Source organism: Somniosus microcephalus, chromosome 15, assembly GCF_052327205.1.
Source record: "Somniosus microcephalus isolate GS21.2 chromosome 15, FLI_Smic_1.0, whole genome shotgun sequence".
Classification (NCBI taxonomy): Eukaryota; Metazoa; Chordata; class Chondrichthyes; order Squaliformes; family Somniosidae; genus Somniosus; species Somniosus microcephalus.
The window spans coordinates 33894190-33921128 of NC_141001.1; the positions used below are offsets into that span (position 1 = coordinate 33894190).

A 26939-nucleotide genomic window follows, 5' to 3' on the forward strand; every position below is an offset into this window, starting at 1 on the left:
TGAAACACAACAGAAACATCCAAGGCCCTGGAGACAATGCAGAGAACAGATCCCTTATGCCACAGAATATTAATTATAGGGTAAGTCTGACTATCCAACCTTAAAAGAATGACAGTAGACCATATAAAAGGAAACAAAATATTAAGTGTATATATACAAGATAGTATGTGGACTAGAAAAGGGTAAATCCAGAGCATTACTTTAAGTTAAACCTCAACTGCAAGACAAGGTGACACAGGTACAAACTGGTTACAGGCACGCTTAGGAGAGGAGTCAGGAAGCACTTCAAGTAGATTGATTAAATACCTAGAATGGCCTTCTGGGAAAGGTAGAAAAGGCAAAAACTTTTGAATGACTTGGGAGACAGTTAGATGCTATAATGTGGAGGAAGAGGAGAATGCTAGGGTTTCTATGGATGGATGAGCTAGCTGGGGTGAACTGCCTCCCCTATATGTATTTATCTGTGATCACAAGTATCCTATGTTTTGAATGCAGTGTTTTGACTCATACATTGGAGTCTTGACAGGTGTGTCACAAAATACTGAGTATAAGTTAAAGATATAAATGCAGCAGCACTGGTGAGTTAGGGAAAAGGATGAAGGCAACGGTGTTTACCCATTTGTTCATATCCATGCAGATTTCTGAGACACTACACATGCAGCTGTGATGAAGACCTCCCTGTGTCTCTGAAGCACCACAAACACAGGAGCTAAAGAATGGTGAATTTTGCAGCTGACCCAAGGCTGTTGTCCCAGTTTTCTTCCATTCTCTCCTGAAGACACCAAGTCATGCTGGATGTGCTTCTGATACAACCCAGGATCGAACCCAACCACCCCTTTAAAGTGGCTCTCAATTAGTCCGGTGTCAATTTGGAGGAACCACTCAGAAGTTATTTTTAGCAGAAGAGGGAGCCCGATTTGTCCCCAATCAAGTTTCAATACCACTAATGGGATCAAAATGTTGCTGCATCAAATAATTATCATGCTATATAGTCTGGCTGTGGATCAGGCTTTGAGATTCACCATTGTATTAATGGTCAAGCTGCTTTCAGCTGCAACTTTTGATTCGGAATTGATTTACAGACTCTGGTTAATCAGATTTTATTAACGGATTTTACTTCATTAAAAATTACTTATTTATTTAACTTAACACAACTGAAAAAGGAAAATATTTCTAGAACGTTCTACTCCTCTGGAAAGATCTGGACCTTTATCGCCTGGTATAAAGGTCAGTCCAACCACCAGTTCCAGCTCAGTAAACAGTTTTGAGGAACTAAGGCTCTTCAGTACCATGTTGCAATCAATTGGTCAAATCAACATGAATCATAAGGCTTTCCCTTACTACAATGCACTATTTATCCAGCTTCTAAATAACCAACTCAACCCTGGAGCAGATTGGGCTTGATTTATTTTTCATAGAAAACTGCAGAAGTTGGAGAAATCAGTAAATGAACACAAATACTGACGATATGAAAAAGGGTAAAGGATGCACCAACAAAATGGATAAAGCTTTACAAAGCGCTCTATTTGAATCAATACTCACGGTAAACAAGGGCGTCAGTGGGAACACAACACTCGGCTCCTTTCCAGCATCCAATGTCAAGCACTCTCGGGTCAGATGCAGCACAAATGACCAGATATATAAAGTGACAGGGGACCAATACATTTAATTGCCAATACTTCCTCCACTAAACCGAGCTAACACACAGAATCATCATCTTCAGTCTTTTAATACTGCCTATAATAGATTATACATTAGTTGTAGATTAGTGGCTTTGTCCGCAATCAGTTTTGTAGCCCTACTTTGAGGAGGCTTCTACCATGAAGGGGAATTTGAAATAATCCAAATCACCAAGGATAGCTTAGGCATGTGAACCCACTGCTTACAAACTGGCTGAATACATTCAGCAATAAGTCACTATGCAAGACATATGAAAATGTTTTGGACCATCCCATTCTCTGGGTTAACCTTGGTAAGATCAGTCATATAACCAATCGTTTACACCAAGACTGAATCTGTAACTTGGACTCTGCATATAAATATATAGATGAATTTAACAGCATTGGCCGGTTTACACACCGCTGCTCAGTTTAAAAAAATCTCTAGTATATGGATACACTATGAAGATGCTTGCATATGCAATATTTTGCTTGTACAAATTAAGCAGATGGGAATCATGATTTGAATGGGGGTGAAATGAATGAAGATTTCCACAAAACAGATCGTGGCATGTTGCATATAGCTGAAAAATCTTTAATTTCACTTTTAATATGCCACACATAAGCTGCAGCTAATTTTGAGGGAGGGACCCACGTACGCAGGTACCCCCACACACAAAGATTCCAACCCCCCCCTCTACACAGGGTAAGAGACATAAGAAATAGGAGCAGGAGTAGGCCATTTGGCCCTTCGAGCCTGCTCCGCCATTCAATAAGATCATGGCTGATCTTCCATCTCTTCTCCACTTTCCTACACTATCCCCATAATATTCAAAAATCTATCCCCCCCAACACACACACATACACTGAGACAGAGCAAGGGAGGCAACAGCAAGAGAGAGGGAGAGGGAGACACAGAGGGGGAGACGGAGAGAGAGAGAGAGCAACAGACAGACAAACGAGGGGGGAGACAGAGAGACACGGAGCGACACAAAAGGAAAAAGAGTGGTGCAAAAACTTAGTGAATCACTACATACAAAATGTGGAATTCAAAAGTAGAACAGAGATGAAACAAAGTACAAATTCTAACTCAGCCAAATGTTGCATTGCATATTCAACTACAACCTTGGCTACAGTACCAGGCTTCTTGGAAGCATTTTAGTATTTAATAAATGATTAAGTAGAGCAGTTGAAGTCATGTAGAATACATCTGCATTTGCAACAATCAGCAACCAGATTGGTTCTGGTGTTCAGAAATGTGGGTGCAGTGCAAGTCAGCATTTAGTTCAAAGCAGCACTTGTATTTCACAGCACAACACAAACATTGGTAATGTCAACAGGAACAATGGGCCCCGACAAAAAACATTATGGAGCTTAACCAGAGATGTTATCAACACCAGTGTTTACCATGGCTGGGGAGAACAAAGCTGTACTGGTGTAAATCTACTGCACAAATATATGGGTCCTGAAGCTGTTTTATGCGGAATGCTTAGACATTTGAGTGAAGAACCAGGACTATTCCCTTACCTGAAAAAGTATGAAGATGAGGAACAGCTCGTACACAACACTGACACATAACCAGAATCTCCAGTAAGCTGCAAGAGAGAATGTCCAATTATTACAGAATATATAACAATCATTAATTTAACCGATGACTTAAATTCAGAAAGACATACTGCCTTGCCTATGAACTGGCAACCAACTGTAATCGAACCAAACCAGAGCAGCCACAGTCCTCCTCCATACCACAGAATTAAGAGTAACTGCCCCACCTTCTAGCGATGAAACACTCTTCATTTTTTAAAATCTTTGAGAAGCCTGGTGAACAGTGTGTTGATGCACCAATACAGTGGGTGATATGATACAGTTTGTACCAGTGTTTGGCAATTATTTGGGCTGGAGGGCCACTTAACAAGTCTTGGTGATCTACGGAGGGCTGCACACCAATGTTCCCCCTAAAGTGTGCGGCCGCACATCGCGCATCCATCGCGAGATCCCGCTCAGCAGCTCCTGCCACTGGACGAGATACCATGCAGCAAATTTAACAGGCAATTAGGGATGGACAACAAATGCTGGCCTCGCCAGCGATGCCCACATCCCATGAATGAAGCCCTGGCAATATAGCTCTACAACCCCAAACAACTAAATCCCATGTGGGCGTATATTATTCTGTGGGTCTGGTCGATTGAAAAGGGCATTGGTTTTTAGCACTGTTGTTTCATTGGTGGATAAATCTTCAATCCAAACCCAAGATCTTTTAAAGAAATAAAAACTTGCATTTGTTTAGCTCCTTTCACGACCACCGGACGTCCCAAAGCGCTTTACAGCCAATTAAGTACTTTTTGAAGTGTAGTCACTGTTGCAATGTAGGAAACAAGGCAGCCAATTTGCACACAGCAAGCTCCCACAAACAGCAATGTGATAATGACCAGATAATCTGTTTTTGTGATGTTGATTGAGGTATAAATATTGGCCAAGACACCAGGATAACTCCTCTGCTGTTCTTCAAAATAGTGCCATGGGATCTTTTACATCCGCGAGAGCAGACAGGGCCTTGGTTTAACGTCACATCTGAAAGACGGAGTGGGACTTGAACCCACAACCTTCTGACTCAGAAGCGAGAGTGCTACCCACTGAGTCACGGCTTCAGTATCAACACCTTAAAATATGTACAAATTAAAGGCAACATGGGGGGGAAAGAAAATATTACTGGTGACCTCTGAGGCTCGGTTTGCACCCGTGCAGCCCATAAAAACAAAACATTTGTTGGAAGCTTTCACGATGGCTTGGAGGCAAGGTCTAAGGTCTTGAGCTCAATCCCTGATCTATGCCGTTAAGTGATCTTAGCCAGGATGCTACAACTGGCTACAGGATCTTGGGGAGCCAGGGGGTGGAGGGGAAAGAAAAGAGATGGGGTTAACAAAGTCAGAGTTCCCACTTGCTGTAGAGCAACTTCTACTGAAAGTAAACATGGGTGTGGACAGGTTGCACTTAGCTGTGGCATCCGTGACAGTCAGACACTCTACCGACACTCAGTCACATCATAGGAAGTAATGTACAATATCAAAATGCCCCTTATTTCATCCTGCCCCCACAGGTTGAATCAAGAAGGAAAAAATGATGGGTTGTCAAGGTGGATTTATGCAACATTTAAAAGAAACTCCTGTGTTTCTATGGAGGGCACTGCACAAGTAAGTGATAAATTTCCCAACCTGAAAGATGAGGTTAAGTAAATTACTTCAAATCTTTTACAAACTGTATCTCTCTCTAAACCAACTAATAAGATTATAATGTGAGAGAACTGGACTTTGAAACTGTAACGAGGGGGAAAAAAAAGTGCGCGCGCTTGCTGAGCTGTACTGGCTCCCAGTCCAGCAAAACCTCGAATTTAATATTCTCATTCCCACCATGGTCTCGTCCATCCCCATCTCTAACCTCCTCCAGCCCTACAACCCTCCAAGATCTCTACACTCCTCCAATTCTGGCCTCTTGCGCACTCAATTTCCATCGCCCCCACCATTGGCGGACGTGCCTCCAGCTGGCTCAAGCTCTGGAATTCTCTCCCTAAACCTCTTTCCTCCTATAAAACACGTTCCATAAAACCTATGCCTTTGGTCAAGCTTTTGGTCATCTATCCTCGGTGCCAAATTTTGTTTGCTATCACTGCTATGAAGCGTCTTACTGTGTTAAAGGAGCTATATAAATGCAAGTTTTTGTTGTAAAAACACGTTAGGAGCCAGAACCAATGCACACCCCTTCTCCCTCCCCACACAAAGCATTGCCAACATGTGCATCAGCTGTAGTCAAGTGTAAGCCAACTTTTCTTCATGTTTCCTTACAGGAATGATGGACACCTCCAATTGCCAATGGTCTGCACTCATACAGCACCAATCTATATTTTAGTAGAGCATAGTTATACAGTGTGGCAATTGTGCATTAACTATTCCAGAAAGAGCTTTAAAAATTCCCCTCTCATTTAATCTCAGGAACAAGACTGTTGTCACCCCACGCCTTTGCACAAGACAAATGGAACCATGAACTAAACTGTCTTTTAAAAAAAAAAATACAAGTAATGTTTTTGAAGCATGCATATTCTTTTGGAAATCAGCAATTCTGTTAAAATAATGCGTGTGCAAGAGCATGTCTCTGTAGAACAAAACACAGATAAACCCTGTCTTGGCATAAATCCCATCTACTGATTAAAGTCTCATCTGTTTAAACTTATTAAAGCTGTGGCTACTTCAGCAAGATCACACGCTGCTGTAGCAATGTGCTTTGACTTGAAATGTCTTTATTGCATACATCAACTATGAGTTTAAGTAGAATGCTTCTCAGAGTTATTTATATATATATGGAAATCAGCCATGGTAATTGTGACATTATTCATCATGTGACCTGCAAATGGGCTTTCAACTTTTATACAGCAGAATCAACTCTGGGTGCCATTCAAAACAAAGCTTATTAATAAATGCTACATTTCAAGAGGCCATTATATAATATGCATTATTCATAGTGTGAGAGTAGGATGCTACCTTGACTATAATAGACTACTTTGACAATTAACAAACTATTACTGTGCACTCTCAGGACATGGCAGCAAGGTCAAGGAGCGAGGTTGAGAAAGAGAGAAAGTCAGAGGGAGAGTCACCAAGGCATTTATGAGTGACTGATGAATTTGTGTCCACATCTGCATTATTAATTTCTCTGTCCTCTCAATTGATAGACAACCCTGCTGAGTGTTTCCAGGATTGTCTATATTGGTTTTAGATTTCCAATGTCTGTTTGTTTCACTTTTTCTTTATCTATTAGTCGCCGCCATTTACAAAGGCCTGGGAGGAGGTCATGTGCTCATCCTTTTGACCAAGGTACTACGCAACCCTTAGAAATTTTACAAGATTTTTATAATTTAAAAAAAGGAAAAAGTTTAATGATGGGGGCGAGTGCTCTCGGTTCTAATATTCATTTTGGATATTTTTCAATATATGGTTCAAATACATTTGATAATTCAAACTTCAACTTGCATTAAAAGAAAAGTCTGTACAACCATCTGCCAACTTTAAAAGAGATCAGCACAGGCCCATTCCACCAAAATTGTTTAGAGATTCTAGATTTCTCTTCCTGGCTTACAAAGGACAGAGTGCAGCAATTACCTTCCGTCATCAACAATAAATCACCATATGTAAATTACTACATCACCCTCACTTTTGTATTTTCTAACTTTCCACTCACTAGCCCCTGAATAGATAGTGCGGCAATAGTGCAATGTGCTAATCCCTGTTGCTCGTTACTGCATTTGGCAATATTCCTGTAGCTAAAACTCTCGTAGAGCTTGTGATGTAACCTTCACCTTCTGTAGCTCTTGAATTAGAATAGAGGTGGTTCTGTGTAATTATCGTATCCTACAGGATGGAAATGGATCCCAAGCATATCCCAAATTGCTATAAAAACCACACATATAGCAGTTGTTGTAGATTGTGCAGCACTTTGGCACACAGACAAAATTAATCTGAACCCCAGTTTTGTACGAGATGTTTTAAACAGGGCAATGAGGAAACTCCTGCATCAAAATTGGTCTATGATTGATGTCTATTGTACTGTGATTTCTGAGTTACTCTGGTGAATTGCCGAAATTGTAATTACTGAAGCTTTGAGTTATCTGGCCAGCAATAGATCATTAGTATAAGCACAGATAGAGATGATTGAATGGTCGAAGAATGGTTCCCAAGCTGCTGGAACCATGGAGCCATCATGTCGAGGAAAGAACCTGATCGTGGGAGATAAGGATAGCTGTTCTGGAGTCTAGTGTGAATTTGCTTTGGGAATAGAAAGAAACTTTACAAAACCTCAGTTTGGGGGTCAGTTTCCATTCTTTAGGATATTAACTGGGTTTGGTGGAGCCGATGGAGTGAATTGCACGTAGTCTGCAATTCAAAATGGGTTTGGTAGGCCAAATTGTCTTTTCCTAATCCGCCTAATTATGCTCAAACCCTCACGAAAAGGTGATAAACGCCCATAACAGCTTACCCTGGCAAGCTCCCTGCAAAGCATCTAAATCAGATGCATGAACATTTGGTTCCAATTATTTGACTGGGTATCTATATTCCCTCGAAGGTGCACAGGTGATCCGTAAGCTCCCGTGCACTTAAATTCACTGGACAGCTGGAGCGGAATGACAGGGACCCAATACTGAACTAGCGGGGAAAAGTCACATCACTGAGAGAATGGCCTGAAAACCTCACAGAGGCTATCCGAATTGGATCGCCGTTCGGTAAGAGCCCTGGAACCCAGCAAGCGTCGTCTCAGACGGCTGTTGACCCCACAATTTTCTGTGCCCCGGCAACTGCTCATTCCACCGCGCGGACTTCCCCGCTGACTGCGCATGCTCCTCAGGGCTGTGGTACATTCAAAAGAGAGAAATAGTCGGACTCAGTGGAACCAGGCGGCGCTGGAGCTGCGATTAAATGGCGCTGGGCCCGGTGGCTCTGATTCAGGGCCTGAGACGCGCACTCATTGACTTCTTGCTGAGACCTGCGCTCGTTCCCGTTCAGCTTTCAGGACCTGCTCCTCGTAGGAAGGCAGTCTCCGGCCACACTGGATCAGGACACCACGGGAGACTGACCGATAACAACAACATAAGTCACCAGTTCTTCAGGTATGCAAGTTGTGCGCTGACTTATTTTGATGAATGCTCTTTTTTAGGCTTATCAAAGTGATGTTGAAGATTGTATTCAGGTTCCTGATAAGGGTCTCAGTGTCACACTCATGTTACTGCATTGCCTTTCCACCTCTGGGAGTTGGGTTTGAATCCATTGCAGAGAGAGATGAAAGGAAAGTCCCTGGTCTTCTGTTTTGAAAGGCCAGGGCAGTATTACTGAATCACATAACTTTCCATGAGTTGTGGAATCATTCTGAAGGCTGAAATTTCAGAAAAGTAAACAGTTTACACAATGAAGCATTACAGCTAGCTTAGGAGTAATGATAGAGATTCTGGATTTTGGTCTCTCGTGCAATGAAACATGGAAAGAGGTTTAAATTTGACTCCGTGTAGTTTCCAAAGGACGTAAGTCCTCAGGCAGAAGACTACTCAGTGAAGTGAAGGCAGGAAAGTGAAGTTATATAGTCCTGACTAATCTCCACTATTAGCATATCCTAATCAGACAATGACCCTGAAATGTTATGATTAACTTTGCTGGGGCACTCGACAGAGCAAATTCTAACTCGAGACACATGTAATATAGTTTTCCAAAGAGTTGTAACCTGTTAGAGATTAAATAAAGCCACTAATGACATTTATAAACCAAAAACCAACTGATTTCATGATTTTTAAGAGTTGGTCTGATTGTCTCATGATTTGAGAAGGTGGGGTGGCAATATGGCATTACTGTCAATTTGCTTTTAATTGGTTGCTGTAAAATTTGCTCATGAACAAAAAAAAAACAAAAAAAAAATCGCACTCAAAGGAGCTTGTGGTCCGCTCAGTACAAAAAAAAATTAGAGGGAACCATTGCTGATATTCAAATTTGAACTGTCCAATACGACATCCTGTTTTTCATACTGGCTGCCAGGTTAAGCTGTTACTGGGTATAAAGACTAGTCTGTAACCCATTACTTTGCTACAATCCTTAACCAAGCCTTTCGATAGAGGAGCAATTCATCTCATTATGAAAGCTGCCTAACACGCTGGAACTGCTAAACAAGATTCTTGCTCGAGTCATACTGTACCTAAATACACATGCATACCAGTAATTCCATTGGGCCCATTAAGAGGATTGGCTTCTTCTGAAGCGAGTCCTGTAGAGGCTGTACAAGTATGAACACGTAAATGCTTGTACATCGCAGTGAAACAATGGATAGGGCAAGTGATTTGGCACAAGATATCCTACAAATGTCTGCACTTAGTGTACATACTGAAACTTGCTGTCTCATTACTGCAATTTTGCATGAGGTAGTGAAAATACTGTTTGAGTTGACCTGAGTGGTACCAAATCTATGAGTAAATTGATATGGAACGGTAGTGTAATATAGGGTACTAAACTAGGCAGTCACTGACTGAAGCAATAAAATATTTCTTTTACATGGTCCCTCCCAAATGATTTCTGGATTGTGGGACAGGGCGCATTGCACAAGTTAATTGCCTCGAACATAGCTTTAAAATATGAGACAGAGTCTGAAGAGGACTGGCAGAGCCATTATGAAATCACAGTACTATACCTGGGTGAGGTCTGGAAAATGGTCCATCTTTTGCTTGAGTGACTCCAAAACATAAAAACACAAGAATGCTGGCAACAATCCCTCTGCAAATCAAACAGTAAAATGAGAAACATCTCGTGTTCATAGAAGCGGTTGATCATAACTCAAGCCTCTGCTTAAGCATTAAACATTTTTTCAAACATTCAAGATTCATAAATTAAATACATCTTGAAGGGAAAATACTTGTTTAAAGTCCTCATCAAATAAAATTCTAAGCTTTAAAAAAAAGTATTAACTTTTCTGTCGCAAGATATAACTACTAAGTCAGTCTGGCAATGTCTAGTAAGGTGAGTGCCCCCATGCATATTGGAGCGGTTCCTCTGTAAGCAGCAGGGGGGGGGGGGGGGGGGGGGGGGCAAGATAAACAAGTCCGAGGACTACTTCGAAGCCACCAGATAGCAGGGTGGGAAATTTGGATTCCTAGCCTGTAGTGTGGTTTCCCTGGGTTGAGCAGCGCCAGAGTGTTCCTCAAACCAGTTTAAAATCTCCACCCTCCACTGCTGCAATAGAGCAAGGACACTCCCAAGCTGATCAGTGGAGCAGCCAGAAGGGAGAGATATCCTATTCAAATGTCTCCATGGCAGCAGGGAAATTGGTGCTTTTTAAATCATGGCCCAGAAATTCGGGTCTCCACGGGTGAGTACGCACGGGGTACTCACCCGTAGGCAGTACCGGTTTCCTGCATGCACTGCGCATGCGCGGGAAACCGGCACTTCCGTTCCTCTGAAAGCAGGGGTTCAGAGGTCAAACACGTGCACGGGAGAGGCTGCACGTGCGCATCAAACTTAGTTTTTTTTTCCCCACAGGTTTTTCCGTGAGGGTAAGTCTGCAGAATTTACACACATAAAAAGCAGGCGTAAGGCCTGCTTTTTACAAGGTAAGTGGTGAATTAATTAAAATTAAAACATTTTTTCCACAGGTTTATTATTTTTAAATACTTTAAAGCAAGGTAAGTTTATTTTTAGCCCCGTTAGAATATAAAATTACTTTTTTCAAAAATTTAAATTGTTTAAAATAGTTATTTCATGTAATTTATAGTTTATTTAAAAAGTGATTTAAAAAAAAAATTATTTGAAGGTTTAGTGCTATTTTGGGGCCGTAGTATTTATAAGTCTTGACAGCACTTCCTGTCAAGACTTATGAATGGAGCATTCCCTGCTCCGATTGGCTGCCCATGGCCCACGTGATCCCAGGGGACGCATCGAACTAACTGCGCCCCTGGGATACACAAGCACTGCGCGCCGGCAGCTGGACCAGGCCCCGGATCGGAATTCCATGGGGCCCTACAGCTCAACGGCCGGCGCGCAAGGTAAGTGCAGGTCGGGGGCTTACACCCGCGGGAAGCCCCCGACCCGAATTTCTGTACCAATATATTAAATATATATATATATATATATATATATATATATATATATATATATATATAAAAACTTTGTACAAACAGTAGACTTCCCTTCTCCATTAAACATCAAAATTGTGCTAAGATAGGAGCCAATTTTCCCACCTACAGTGCTCATACATAAAATGATACCCCACTTGTCGGCCAGTGACCCACGCAAGTTATGTGTGTCAAATCCCATCACAATGAACTCCGGCCTGATCTGTAGCGTGTAAAGGGTTCTGCTGCACTTCGGCACAATGAGAATTCTGGAAAGCCTCCGATGCTCATTTCTATCCACATGGCCACTCTGGCTGAGTTTAAAATCTGCAGCTACTGTTCAGACAGTACGTCGCCACATGCTAAAAAGTTCACAATGAAAACAGGATTTTTAATTCTAGACAATTTAAAGCCCCTTTTTTATTCCTAGCTCGAGTACTAAAGTACTTAATCAATGTTTTCTGTTCAAGTCTGATACCGTTGTAATGAAATGTCATTTTTGCTTAATGGGTATGATAGGTAAAACCACCACTGGACTATTCCATGTGTGAAACTGAAACTTGACTTCACACTTGAATTAACAACTTGCAAGTGTGCAGCTGAACCAGAGTTAACTCGGGAAATCGATTACTCTTGGAATCTCCCAGCTGATTTGGGACAGCTCCACAAATCAGAAAACACCAAAACAATTCTTGCACAAGCCCCTAACATCTACTGTCATTGTCGGTTCCTTCCACTGACACAGAAACATTAAAAGGAAAAGATAAAAACAACAAAAATCGCTACCTGTGCACACTCTTGTACAATTTTGAATGCTTTATTTTTCTTTAAATTAAGTGTCAGAAGCAACCTCCACAGAGCTGATAGGTGGAGACAGGGAAAAGTGGTGAAAGATAAACCAGAAGAGCGAGAGAGGTGGGAGAATCGACAGGAAACCATCTGCCACCTTAGACAGTGAGGCCTCGACATATCTCTGAATGGAACCTCCCTTCCCCATCAAGGTGACCCAGATGCCAATTTGGGCACAGTAGCAGAACACATCTGGATCTCAAGTAGTCCATATTCCTTTCCCTATTGTAAAATGAGGTACAGGTAGACTATCCTTTATCCGAAAACCTCGGGACCAGCCGAGTTTCGGATAAAGGAGAATTTCGGATTTCGGAAGGTGGGTCGGCGGGGGTCGGCGGGGGGTCGTGCGCACGGCTTACGCTGACGCTCAGCGTAAGTCAGTCGGGGTCGGCGGGGGTCGGGGCCGGCGGGGTCGGCGGTTGTCGGGGCCGGCGGGGTCCGCGGGGGGGTCGGCGGTTGTCGGGGCCGGCGGGGTCCGCGGCGGGGGTCGGCGGTTGTCGGGGCCGGCGGGGGGGTCGGCGGTTGTCGGGGCCGGCGGGGTCCGCGGGGGGGTCGGCAGTTGGCGGGGTCCGCGGGGGGGGGGGGGGGGTCGGCGGTTGTCGGGGCTGGCGGGGTCGGCGGTTGTCGGGGCCCGCGGGGGGGTCGTGCGCACGACTTACCCTTTATCCGAACTTCCAAAACTGGAACCCTCTAAAAACCGAAGGTTCTTTCGTTCGTACGCACGACTTACGCTGAACGAAAAAACCTTCGGTTTTTAGAGGGTTTCGGTTTTCGGAAGTCCGGATAAAGGGTAGTCTACCTGTACTACAATTAAAAGCAATATTGGTGGAGCTCAAGAGTTCATTTAAAGACATGTTTAGGACTTTACAGAAATATAATTGAGTACTATCCACAAATATTTGATTGTGTTCACCTCTTTCAATGAATTTTTTTAAAAATTGATCCAAAAAAGGTTAAAAAAAAATACCTACACAGGTTAGCTCTACTTCAACCTCAATGTGTAGTACAGGAAACTTTGTGATACCCGGCACCGGCGGGACCGAGCTGTTGCCGTTCCCTCAAAACTGCCGGACACACCAGCGTTAATGTTGAAACATACGGAGCTTTTCATCTCCGTATCGGACAACAAACACTGTTGCTTAGCAACTGCTTGTAAACAGTCGGCCCGTACCTTGGCAGCGTCTCTGTAGCTTAGCAACAGCTTCAGAGAGACTTTCCAGAGTCCGACTGTTGAAAACAAAGCCACGAAAAGAAAAAAACCCTAACAAAACGGCTCCTGATTTCTGCCGGTAGATCGAGGTTTCCGGACATACAACCTCCGGATAAACCAAAGTTTCCTGTACTGCAGACTGTTTATGCCCAAGTGTCTGGTTACAAGTTATTAATATTTTAAGTTTTGGTTCATAGAATAAGAATGGAGAACTCTGGAGCAGGATTATACAAATCAGAAACCAATATTTTGGGATCACATCTACGAGAAGATATATACAGGAAACTTTGTGTTATCCGGAGGCTAAGTGTCCGGCAAGCTCGAGCCACCGGCAAAAATCAGGAGCCGTTTTGTTAGGTTTTTTTTCTTCTCGTGGCTTTTTTTTTCTTCTCGTGGCTTTTTTTTCTTCTCGTGGCTTTTTCTTCTTCTCGTGGCTTTTTTTTTTCCAACAGTCAGGCTCTGGAAAGTCTCTCTGAAGCTGTTGCTAAGCAACAGTGTTTGTTGTCAGATACGGAGATGAAAAGCTCCGTATGCTTCAACATTAACGCTGGTTTGTCCGGCAGTTTTGAGGGAACGGCAACAGCTCGGTCCCGTCGGTGCCGGATAGCACAAAGTTTCCTGTACACAGATTTGCTACACTGCTGGCATGAACAGAAGAATTTCGGAGTACAGATGATTTCCAGGAATTCACACCTATGGAAGTAACTGTCAACTCAGCGGCCCTGATGAAATACCATCTATTTAATAGGTTGGCTGAAGTAGAAACTTCCATTTTGCAGAACCATCCTCAAATACAGCAACTTGCATTTATATAGCACCTTTAACATTGGCAAACATCCCAAGGCGCTTCACATGAGCATTATCAGATACAAATTGATGCAGAGCCAAAGGAGGAGATATTAGGACAGGTGGCTAAAAGCTAATTCAAAGAGGTAGGTTTTAATGTGTGTCTTAAAAGGAGAGGGGTGGAGAGGTCGAGATACCAATGAAAAGTGCAAAGCTCCTTGGAGGAAAGGACGCCCCGTGCTTACAGCCTCTGCTCTATTTACTGCAGTAATCTGATTAATACTGTCCTTGCTGAATAATCCCGCATTAATGTTCTTATCACGTCAACGGAAGGTAACATTTTAATGCCACCAAGTTGCTAATGTACGTTTTAAAAGACAAGTAGTTTACATTATTGGTGACCCTTTTTGTGCACTAAAAGGCTTTAAGGCAATCGGAGGTGGGGACTCTCATACAAATCAGCTCTCGCCAGCTGCATGCCATGCCACAAAGTCAGACCTTTAGTAGCATAGTTTCGCTGTGCACTAGTGGACTGAAGGTATGGAAGAATAAATCAGTTTCCCTCCAGAGTGAGGGTCTTGTCATTCAACGAGCAGCCACAGGCCAAAGTGAACCGTCTTCGAGGGCAACAGAAGGGAAACTAAATCGCAGTCGTTCATTCTGGGACTTAAGAGCTATAATCAGTGCCTGCGTTTTAATTAACAACCTTCTTTATATATTATTGAACCAGTTTCATAAACTAAGGTGTTAACATAAAAATCCAGCCACCAATGCCGCTACATTCCCACAAAACATTCCTCCTCTCAGTTTATCGACTCCATTGCCAACACATTAAGTGCCACCTTTGCATTAAAACTATCCCAAGCCCTCACACCCTATGATGATCTTATAGACCAAATCAGCAGCATTTATTTAGAACATCAGGGCCCCAGTTTTGTTGCTCCATTGATAAATGCAAATCGGTGTACCAGTCACACAAATGCATGTTAGGGAAGGGTGTGGTTTTGGAATTGCACAAGCAAAGCATTTGCAACTAGAACAAAAAGAGCAAGTGTAGTTCGAGGTTGCACAGCTGAATTGTTGCACAAAAATAAATGCAAACCACTGTTTACACCTAGGAACAAAATGAGCAACAGTAAGCAAAGGCAAGAAAGGCAGAAACATCCCAGGAATGGGTGATTCATTAATAAAGGTTGAAATATTTTACATGACAGAGAATTTTTTTTTTTTTTTTTTTTTTTTATAAACCATGCCATAAGCATACATGGAGGCAGAAATGTTCTGCCACATGCAACTTCAATAAATCAGCGTATGGGCACCAGGCTTCATTTTTTTGACAAGTTACTCCCATCAAAAGATAGCAGTGTTGATGCGTGCTCCTTAGTATAGTTAAAAATGCTGAACCAATAGTAGACTTTGTATTCACATTTCAGCAAGACCAGCGTTCAATGTGAACCCACTCGGATGAATGACTCCTGCTCAAAGAAACGTTTAGAAGCATAGTTTCGCTGTGCACTAGTGGACTGAAGGTATGGAAGAATAATTCAGTTTCCCTCCAGAGTGAAGGTCTTGTCATTCAATGAGCAGCCACAAGCCAAAGTGAACCGTCTTCGAGGGCAACAGAAGGGAAACTAAATCGCAGTAGTTCATTCTGGGACTTGGAACTATAATCAGTGCCTGCGTTTTAATTAACAACCTTCTTTATATAGTGGTGGGCCTCCACAAGGTTGCTTTTCCACATGCACAAAGAGGAATCCAAGGAAGTAAAATATTTCTGTTTTCTCTTTATTTTAAAAAAAGCATACAAGGAAGAGAAGTATGCCAAGCTGAGAAATAATACTTATAGTAATTCTGTTTCGCCCTGATCAACTTTCTGTCTGCCCTGCAACTACACAAAAGGAATCTACTATTTTTGCTCAGGGACAGACTGCTGCGACCTAGTTATACCTCCCACACTCAAGATACAGCTAAATCAGCTATTATTTAATTGCTCACAACAATCAGAAGACATAATTGCAGGAGGAGGTGTGCAAGCTTGTTGCTTACACTATTAATTAAATGCATTCAATGAGGCAGAAAAACGATTGAGCACAATGACTGCACAAATTCACTTGGCAAGGGGGGCCGCAGGAAATGACCACAACGCAAAAATATGCGCACGCGGCATGTGTGGAATGTGCAGCCCAAGGGAAAATGAAACGCAAAAACATTTTTATACAGTGACTTCAAAACAGAATTGTTTATATCCAATTTTATTTATTCACAACTCAATTCAATAATTTTGACACTGCTGAGTTTCAATACACCCTGGATTGATATATTTTGAGTAACTGAGTGGGATTACCTTAAATTTACGGTGTTGTCAACCTTTCGTCCTTCAGTATAGATGCCATTACATACTAATGACATGAAGTGCATAACCAATTGCTCATCGTTACACCCATGGCAGCAAAACAAAGAAGAAACTGGAATAAAACTTGCCTCAATAACTCAACCTTATTTTAAAAGATAGATGAAAGTGGTCTGAAAACAATACCCTCATTGAGGCACATGACCATAAACAGATTAAGCTTGGCTCTTGAAGTTTATTGTATCAGCTATATCGCGAAGCAAGATGCTTGCCTTGTACATGTTCCCTGCATAAACTTCAAAACAACGCATCTTTACTGCAACTATTTAAAATTATGGGAGAATATAATTATCCATCACCTGATCAGTTACTACAGTTCAAGATGCAGTGACAGGCTTCAGCCGCCAAATGTAGCACACACTTGTCCACGAGCAAGAGGAATGCAGGTCGTCAAAAGGTCAAGAACGAGCCAGGTTTATTTACTGCACAGGAAAAACTGCACCAGTTCTTTAACCAGGCCTGAAGGTTCATCAACTTCCTCAACAACTGCTTTCGGAGCAAGTTTCTAAACTTCAACCCTTCTCCAAACTCAACTCTTTAAAAGCCCTAACTTCATTATCAAACTTGCTCAAAATTCTTCCAGGGAAAAATTGTTACTGGGTCAGAACAGCAAACAAAGTTACAGAACGTAGCTGCTGCAGTTACAAGCCTGCCGGCTTCATCAACATACGGAAAGGTGACAGAATGTGCTTTGCAAGCTCATCAGGCTGTCTCTACATAGAAGTTGTCTACACAAAGAGAGGAATCAAACATCTGCCTTGTGACACTCAACATTAACACACCCAATTTACTGCACAAACCTCCCAATTCATTATACAGGAAACTTTCTGGTATCCGGCACTGACGGGACCGAGTTGGTGCCGTCCCATCAAAACTGCCGTATAAACCAGCACTAATGTTAAAACATTGGGAGGACTCGTAAAAATCAACATTTCATTGTGCAGTACACACATCTGCTGCATATATGAAAAATAAAAATTGAATTGAATTGAATTCAAAACAGTCAGCCGCAGCTTAAAAGCGTCTCTGTAGCTAAGCAACAGCTTCAGCTAGACGCTGGGAGCCACGACTGGAAAAAAAAAAAGCAACGAGAAGTAAAAAAACTTATAGGAAACGGCTCCTGAATTTTGCCGGTAGAGCGAGCTTTCTGGACATTTAACCGGTCCGGTTAAACAAAAGTTTCCTGTACCCTTATTTTCTCAGTTTAGTGCATTAAATATAGTTCCTTTAAGACCACCACCTTAACACCAGCTCCAAAGACTGATTTGTGTTACAAGCTACCCAAGAAATAATTATGGTTCGAAACAAAGATCATCGTAATGGACAGAATTATTCCTGTAGCAAATTGAGTAATTTAAAATCATGCTGAATAAACACCAATAGTGGAGGGTTCAATTGTTTGTACTGCATACCGAGGATAAGGACCCAGTGGAGTGAATGATAGAAAAACAAGTTAGGGAAGCGCATAATCCACTGGATTAAGAAACAACTGACTCAACCACATCCATTCGGAGTTACACCCTTGCAGTTGTTGACCAATATAGGATGCTGCTACTTCCTGCCAATATACAGCAAGATAATTACTGTGCTCTTTATAGATCAAATTAATGGACCAACAACAGAGTTTACTGTACTAGCTTTATAATTTTACTGACATTTTCTTATAGGGTAAAGTCCTTTCTGGCCCTTGCTGCGTGGAATTAATGGAATGTTCCACTTGTGGGGGACTACGGTCTCCCGCGTAAAGAAATAGGCAACACAGCGAGCTACAAGAAATAGGTCTTTACTCCAACTCTCACAATACAGTACTGAATTCGTGAAGCTCGCGAACCTGTGATGACTCACGGATTGGTCACCTGCTGAAACCTGATTGGTTTTCCTTCTCTCCGCAGCAGGCAAGTCTGAACATGCCTTATTCCTCTCAGCTTGCAACTGTCTTGCGGGGGGGGGGGGGGGGGGGAGGGGAATACAGCAGTTAAAAGGGGATTATACAGGTTTATCTACATACACAGTGTTTCCCCAATGTGGCAACGCCACATACGCCCCCCCAGAATCCTCGTTAACTGTAAAAGTCACTCTGCGGAGGTTTGACCAAGCGGCCGTAGCGGCTGTAGTAGCCATCTGGCGTGTGAGGAGGGCTGTCTGGGAGGTCGGCCGGTTGGTTCGTCGGCTGGTCAGCCGGCGAAGGTGGGGCGGTGGCCGGGAAGTAAGGTTCTGGCATGTCTTGGTCCTCTTGTGGGGCCGCCGCCAACGCGGGAGGTCTGCCCCGCCGTGGGGGAAGAGCCGGCCGAAACGGGACGCTGAGGCGGTCTACTGAAATAAGGTCCGGCTTCCCGCCGACGTCGATAAGAAAAGCTTTGTCCGTCTCCAATACTGGAAAGGGGCGGGTGTATGGTGCCTGCAGCGGGCCTCTGTGCGCGTCCCGGCGCACGAAGACGAACTCCGCATGTCGTAAGTCTCGAGGCACGTAGGACGGCTGCGGGTCGTGTTGCGAAGTGGGCACTGGACGGAATTGCTGGGCCGCGTCCTGGTGCAAGGAAAGCTGTCTGGCGGCCGACCACGGCTCCGTTGTCAGGGGGAGGAAGTCGCCTGGTACTCTGAGCGGTTGGCCGTAGACCATCTCGGCCGCGGAGGTCCTCTTTGGGCGCGGTGCGCAATCCCAGGAGGACCCAGGGTAGTTTGTCGGTCCAGCTGGTGTCGGCCAGGCTGGCGCGGAGGGAGGCTTTCAAGGAACGATGAAAGCGCTCGCAGAGCCCGTTGGCCTGCGGGTGGTAGGCTGTTGTCCTGTGCAACTTGGTGCAGAGGCCGGCGGTGATGGCATTCCACAAATGGGAGGTGAACTGGGGGCCTCTGTCTGAGGATATGTCGGTCGGCACGCCGAACCGGGCCACCCATGTCGAGACAAATGCTCGCGCGACGTCGGTCGTGGTGGTGGAGGCGAGGGGAATCGCCTCGGGCCATCTGGTGGTGCGGTCGACGATCGTGAGCAAGTGTGTGAAACCGTGCGACGGCGGCAAGGGGCCTACCAGATCGACGTGGACGTGGTCGAAACGCCTCTCGGGCACCGGGAAACACTCCAATGGCGCCTTGGTGTGCTGCTGGACCTTAGCGCGCTGACATGCCACGCATGTGTTGGTCCAGTCTCTCACATCCTTGTGGAGTCCAGGCCAGACAAACTTGGCGGACATGAGTTTCTGAGACGCACGCATCCCTGGATGTGAGAGGCCGTGGATGATGTCGAAAACTCGCTTGCGCCAGGCGGATGGGACGACCGGCCTAGGCGAAGGGACTGAGACGTCGCACAGGAGGGTTGTGCCTGCTGCGTGGAAGTGGATGTCGGCCAGAGTGAGGCTGGTGGTTGACGTCCTGAGGGCCTGGATCTCCGCGTCGGCGGCCTGGTCTCTCGCCATGCTGGCGTAGTCGACGCCCAGGTGCACTGCATGGAGCGAGGGTCTTGAGAGGCAGTCGGCCATCAAATTGTCCTTGCCGGCGACGTGGCGGATGTCCATGGTGAACTCCGAGATGAAGTTGAGTTGGCGCGCGGACCAGGGTTCGGTTACTTTGGCCATGGCGAAAGTGAGCGGCTTGTGGTCCACAAATGCAGTGAACGGCCGGCCTTCCAGAAGGAAACGGAAGTGCCGGATTGCCAGGAACAGGGCCAGGAGCTCTCTGTCGAACGTGCTGTAGGCCTGCTCGTTCTTGCGCAGCTGTCGGCTGAAAAATGCCAGTGGCTGCCACGCGCCATCGACCCACTGTTGCTGGACGGCGCAATCCAAGGCGTCCATGGTAAGGGCTGTCTTGGCACCCGGGATGGGGTGGGCCAGTAGTGTGGCGTTGGCCAAGGCGCTTTTGGTCTGGTGGAAGGCTGTCGCCATCTCGCTGGACCAGGTGAGTTGCTCTTTGCCCGTTTTGCCCCTGGTGGCTTCGTAGAGGGGGCGCATGAGTGAGGCGGCCTTGGGCACGAAACGGTGATAGAAATTGACCATCCCCAAAAATTCCTGCAGCGCCTTGACCAAGGTGGGCTGGGGAAAATCCGCCACCGCCTGCACCTTGGAAGGTAGGGGAATGGCTCCCCTTGGCGAGATTCTGTGGCCGAGAAAGTCAATTTGGGCTGCTCCGAACTGGCATTTGGCCGGGTTGACGATTAGCCCGTGTTGGCTGAGGCGCTGGAAAAGAGCGCAAATGCGCGTGTGCTCGGCCTTGCTGGTACTAGCCACGAGGATATCATCCAGATAGACGAACAGGAAGCTCGGGTCCCGTAGGACGGAGTCCATGAGCCGTTGGAAGGCCTGTGCGGCGTTCTTGAGCCCGAAGGGCATGCGCAGGAACTCGAACAGTCCGAAGGGGGTGATGACCGCCGTCTTCTGGACGTCTGCGTGGTGGACGGGGACCTGATGGTAGCCGCGAATCAGGTCGACCTTGGAAAAGACCGACTTTCCTGCTAGGTGTGCCGAGAAGTCTTGGATGTGCGGAATGGGGTATCTATCGGGCGTGGTGGCGTCGTTGAGCCGTCTGTAGTCGCCGCAGGGGCGCCAGCCACCGCCCGGCTTGGGCACAATGTGGAGGGGGGACGACCAGGGGCTGTTCGAGCGGCGGATGATGCCCAGTTTCTCCATCGTGGCGAATTCTTCCTTGGCCACCGCCATCTTGGCTGGGTCCAGGCGTCTGGCTCGGGCGAACACTGGTGGTCCCGTAGTGGCGATGTGGTGCTCGACACCATGCTTGACTGCCGCGGCTGAGAAGGTCGGTTGTGTGAGCCTCGGGAAATCTGCGAGTAGGCGGGCGTAGTCGTCATGCGCCGGGGCGGAGCAGGACCCGACGAGGGCCGGGCTGTTGCTCTGCTGGCAGGCCAGTGAAGCGAAAGTTGCTGCGTCGACCAGGAGTCTGTGGGCGCAAAGAAAATCGGCGCCCAGCAAGGGATGTGCCACCGAGGCCGTCACGAAATCCCACGTAAATCGCTGGCCATTGAAACAAACCTCGGCCCGTTGCTTTCCGAAAGTAGCGATGGCTGCGCCATTTGCCGCCACGAGAGGTGGGCCGCTGCGGCCTGCCTGGATGTCGAGCTGGGAGGCAGGAATTATGCTGCATTGGGCTCCAGTGTCGCAAAGGAATCTGCGCCCTGAAAGGGAGTCAGTTATGTACAGCAGTTTACCTGCGGTGCCGATGGCCACCGTGGCGGGGGGGGGTGCGGTCGAGCGGGCCTAGGCGGCGGCACGGGGCTGGTGCGTTGGGCCGGGCGGCCATCTTGGTTTGATCGAAAGAGCAGGGTGCTCTGCAGTGTTGGGCCTTGCGGCCGAAACGCGCGTGGTAGTAGCATAGTTCTGTGGCCTGGCGTGGCGGCGCGCGCTCGGTGGTGTCGGGGAGCCTCGCGGCTGCAGAGCCGAGTTGGGCGACGGCGAAGACTTTGTCCGCGGCAGCTGCCAATTGTACGCAGTCCATGATCGGGGACCCCGCGAGGGCAGTCTGTTCCTGCTGATGAAGCAGGCTGAGGAAAAGGGGCCGAAACAAGAAGCACTGCGGTTCCGAGCCCAGGAGCACAAGCATCCGGCTCATCAACTGGGTCGGGGTAGAGTCGCCAAGGCCTGGTAGTGAGAGAAGCCTGCGGGCCCTCTCCTCACTGGACAGGCCGTAAGCCTGCAGCAAGCGGCCCTTAATGGTCGAGTACTTGCCGGTCTGTGGTGGGTTCCCCAGCAGGTCGAGAATTTCGGCGGTGGTGGAGCTTGCTAGTGCTGAGACTACGTGGAGGTACCTTTCTTCGTCGTCTTGAACCCTGCGAAGGGTGAATTGGGCCTCCGTGTGCGCGAACCAAGCTGGTGCTTGGTGTTCCCAGAAGGTGGGGAGCTTCAAGGACACGGCGCCGGCCGACATCGGGCTGCTGCTGGTTGCCGTCGGGTCGTTGCTGGCCTCTGTAGGGCTGCGTGAGTCGGGGGCTTCGGCCGCCGACATTCGGGGTCACCAATGTGGGGGACTACGGTCTCCCGCGTAAAGAAATAGGCAACACAGCGAGCTACAAGAAATAGGTCTTTACTCCAACTCTCACAATACAGTACTGAATTCGTGAAGCCCGCGAACCTGTGATGACTCACGGATTGGTCACCTGCTGAAACCTGATTGGTTTTCCTTCTCTCCGCAGCAGGCAAGTCTGAACATGCCTTATTCCTCTCAGCTTGCAACTGTCTTGCGGGGGGAGGGGAATACAGCAGTTAAAAGGGGATTATACAGGTTTATCTACATACACACAGTGTTTCCCCAATGTGGCAACCCACACACTGATCTCGTTGTGCTTTCTGTTCATACAACAGCATTTTGTAACAAACAAAAATACATTTGAGAAACTATCAGCATTCCGTAGCATCATGGAAGCACCCCAAATCAAATCAAATCAAATCAACTTTTGTCATTGTTAGTGCACAAGTGCAGTACAACGAAATGTAGGCTTGCGGCTCCCGAGAGTGTACAATTTGGATTGGACACTTAAACATTTCAACATACATTTGTACATATATATTAGCATAAATATGACCATAATAAAGTGCATCGGCAGATGTGCAGGCTTTAGTGTTTATTTGTGGAGTTCAGTAGGATGACAGCCCTGGGAAAGAAGCTGTTCCTAAATCTGGTCGTACGGGTGCGAATGCATCTGTAGCGTCTTCCAGATGGTTTTACATAGAAATTACAGCACAGAAACAGGCCACTCAGTCCAATTGGTCGATGCCGGTGTTCATGCTCCACAGCCTCCTCCCACCCTAATCACATACCCTTCTATTTCTTTCTCCCTCATGTACTTAACTAGCTTCCCCTTAAATGCATCTATGCTATTTGCCTCAGCAAGTTCCACATTCTAATCACTCTCTGGGTAAAGACGTTTCTCCTGCAATCAGACTTTGATGATCTGTCTGCCCTCTACTCGGCCCGTAAGCTTGATGTTGTATAGTTGGGTATCACAGAAATGGAGCAGTATCTGCAGCTTCCAGAGACCGAGCAGGATTTCTAATGGGATGTTCAAGTAAAAGGAGACAACAGTTTGTAGCTTCAGATGTGGAACCCACCCAAACTGGAAGACGGAGACTGCTGCCCTCCTAAAAACTCCACTTGAACTGTACTAACACTCAGCAAACCACACGAGGGTACTCCCCACTACAAGCTGCAACTACCAGAAAATCCCCATACCCCCGTGATCCCGATAGGTGTAAACTTTCCAAGTTCCAATTCATAGAAACATAGAAGATAGGAGCAGGAGTAGGCCATTCGGCCCCTCGAGCCTGCTCCGCCATTCAATGAGATCATGGCCGATCATCCACACTCAGTACCCTGTCCCTGCCTTCTCCCCATGTCCCTTGATCCCTTTAGCCTTAAGAAATATATCCAACTCCTTCTTGAATATATTTAATGAATTGGCCTCTACTGCCTTCTGTGGTAGAGAATTCCACAGGTTCACCACTCTCTGGGTGAAGAAATTCCTCCTCATCTCAGTCCTAAATGGCCTACCCCTTATCCTTAGACTGTGACCCCTGGTTCTGGACTCCCCCACCACCGGGAACATCCTTCCTGCATCTAGTCTGTCTAGTCCTGTTAGAAAGCTTAATACATACATCAGGAACTTGCATTTGTGCGGTGTCTTTAACATAGAAAAATGCCTCACGGTGCTACACAGAGCTATAAGGAAGATGGACAGCAAGCCAAAGGAGTATTGATTAGGAGGTGTGACCAAAAGCTTGGGTTTTAAGAAGGATCTCACAAGGAGGCAAGAAAGGTGGAGGCACAGAGGAGTTTATTTCTGATTAGTGGGACCTACACGGCTGAAGATACAGTCGCCAAGGGTGAGACAACGGGAGGGGGTTAAATACAGAGAAACAGAGTTTTTTTTTTGGGGGTGGGGGGGTTGGTGGTTGTAGGGCTTGAGGAGTCTACGGAGATAGAGAAGAGCAAGTCTATAGAAGGATTAAACACAAGGGTGAGAACTTCAAATTTGAGGCCGTTGAGGACCAAGAACCAATGTGGGTCAGCAAGGATAGGGGTGATGGGCAAGTGGAACTTGATGTGCGATTGGATACAGGCAGCATTTTAGGTGACACTTTAGTTTATTCCCGGGCATCTCGGCCACCTAAAATCGTAGGCTCCACCAATGAATTTTCTTGTTTCCCAAGCACTGCCCTCCACTAGCATTTGATGACTTTCAAAGTACTTGGTTGTAGGTTCTAGATCCAGGTTTTAGGACAGCACTGCCAAACCAGCCTCTCTGCACTGCTATCCTGTGTCTCCAATCTCCTGTTGACCCTCTGGAGCCCAACTCAAATGCACAGAAGACAGGCTTGCCATTTTCCAAACTAACCTCCAAAGGGCCTACAGGAAACCGGAGCCACAGATCAGTTTAAATTATTCAATTTAAATTTTCCCCTCTTCCCATTGCGTGAAGGGTGAAGTACAGGAAACTTTTTTTTAATCCGGGACCGACGTGGTGCCGGTTCATCAAAAATTCCGGATAACCGAAAGCTATAGTAAAAGATACGGAGCCGAGAGCTCCGTATAAAGCAACAAACCCTGTTGCTTAGCAACAGGTTCAGAACAATGGCCACAAGTTCCAAGCATCTCTGTAGCTTAGCAACAGCTGCAGCCACACCCTTGTACAGCAACAGATCAAGGAAGGCAAGTAATAAAACTTACCTGAACATACTCCTGAATTTTGCCGGTTAACCGAGATTTCCGGTTATTTAGGTGCCGGTGAATCGAAAGTTTCTTGTATACAGTTTTGCAGAGGGGCTTTACCAGATACAGTAAATTCTTTCTTATCCGGCACCTATGGGACCAGGATGGTGCCGGTTGGTGAAAAATTCTGGATAACGAGAGGTATACCTACCAAGGCAATTTTTAACAAACAAAAATAAAAACCACTGACTAACTCGACCACCGTGGGAGACTCTGACTCGGCAAAACGAGTGCTGGATGGATTCAGTAAGATTACCAGTTATCTATTTTGCTGGTTATTAAAGTATTCCAGATGATTACGCACTGTTTAAACAAGAGTTTACTGTACATAAAGCTGTGGACTGAATGTACTATCTGCAACTCAGAGGTGGAACAGGGCTTGTGGACTGCCACGTGTAACTTCTGTCACCAGACTTGCTAAATCAGAGATTAGCACAGGACAGCCCAGCATCCTGGAGTGATTTGAAAGGGGCAAGATATGGAAAACTGAAAGTAAATTTTGTAATTGTATTGGACTTTAGCAATGAAAGTAGAGCATTACACGAGCTGCTTGCACGAAGCCTCGACTTACCTCTTAATATTATAGGCTGTGTCCTGAGGGGTTTCTTCCAACAGAGTAACATAAACCAGTGCACAAGTCAGGATGAATAACACAGTCAAGGTGTGAGCTCTCCTGCGAATACAAATAAAATTACTGGCTCGCAATACCGTCACACAGCTGAACTAACCCAACAGATAATACCCATACGCAAGTATAACAACTGGGAAATATTTCTAAAACTATTTTTTTTTTTTTTTTTTTTTTAAAAAGTCCAGTTCAGAACAGTGTCTAGTTCAATTTCAAAAGGTAGATACATTTCAAATCAATTACTTTTGCTACAAAACCCACTTACCAGCAAATTAATGCAGAAAAATGGAGAAAGCGACATCTATCATCTGCACTGATAGCAGCTTATTTTTTAAACCTTTTCTTGGCAATTGACTCCTTGTGTCCCAGTGACCAGAAATAATGCAGTCTGGTCAGAGCACTACATAGATTTAGCTCCAACTATTGCTCCACTATCCAGCATTCCATTTGTTTTACAGATTGCTGCTCAACAGTGACTGAACAAGTTAGCCACCGAGTCTGATAACATCCCTAGAAAGAGCTCAAATTCACCTTTAGCTATTTCAGCATCATATGCTGCTCATTTTTCTTCCAATGTGCTCACTTATTTCAACTAAATAAATTTCATCAGCATTGAATCTAATCTGCCACCATTACACCCATTACAGATTTTACCTAGTTCATGTTGTACATCCTTGACTGCTTCCCTAGGCTGATCCCCCCTCAGTTTAGTGCGAATTTGATTCATTTGTATTACGTTTAGAAACAGTATGGGTCCCCAATACCAAAACCCTCAGCAATCCAGTTAGTACTATCTTCTCCTTTCCTATTCCCCCCCCCACCACCCCCCCAGCTTTCAACGTTTCAGCCAATTTATTTACCTTGAATGAATCTGCCCACTTTTAAACCTTCGAATAAGTTGGCGAGACAAGATGATCAAACTGAGCTGCTAAGGAAGTGAGCTGTAAGGATCTGAAGCTGGTCCCCTGACACGTGCCAGTCAAAGCACTGCATTCAGCCTAATGCTACAGTAAGTAATATTAACCAAGAAATATGCTGCAGGGAAAAGTCTCAAACCTTCTCCT

At 45.6% G+C, this 26939-nt stretch overlaps 1 protein-coding gene across 5 annotated transcripts in view; it reads right to left on the bottom strand.

The window, feature by feature from the left end:
• Positions 1-26939, bottom strand: part of ptdss2 (phosphatidylserine synthase 2) — a 110280-nt gene that overhangs the window by 67514 nt on the left and 15827 nt on the right. For all 5 annotated transcript variants that reach the window (XM_086007630.1, XM_086007632.1, XM_086007628.1 and 2 more), the window contains exons 2-4: positions 25819-25920; positions 9870-9952; positions 3186-3253 (exon numbers count right to left, since the gene is read on the bottom strand). In XM_086007630.1, the coding sequence (XP_085863756.1) occupies positions 3186-3253; positions 9870-9952; positions 25819-25920 (253 nt within the window). The remainder of the gene's footprint in view (positions 1-3185; positions 3254-9869; positions 9953-25818; positions 25921-26939) is intronic.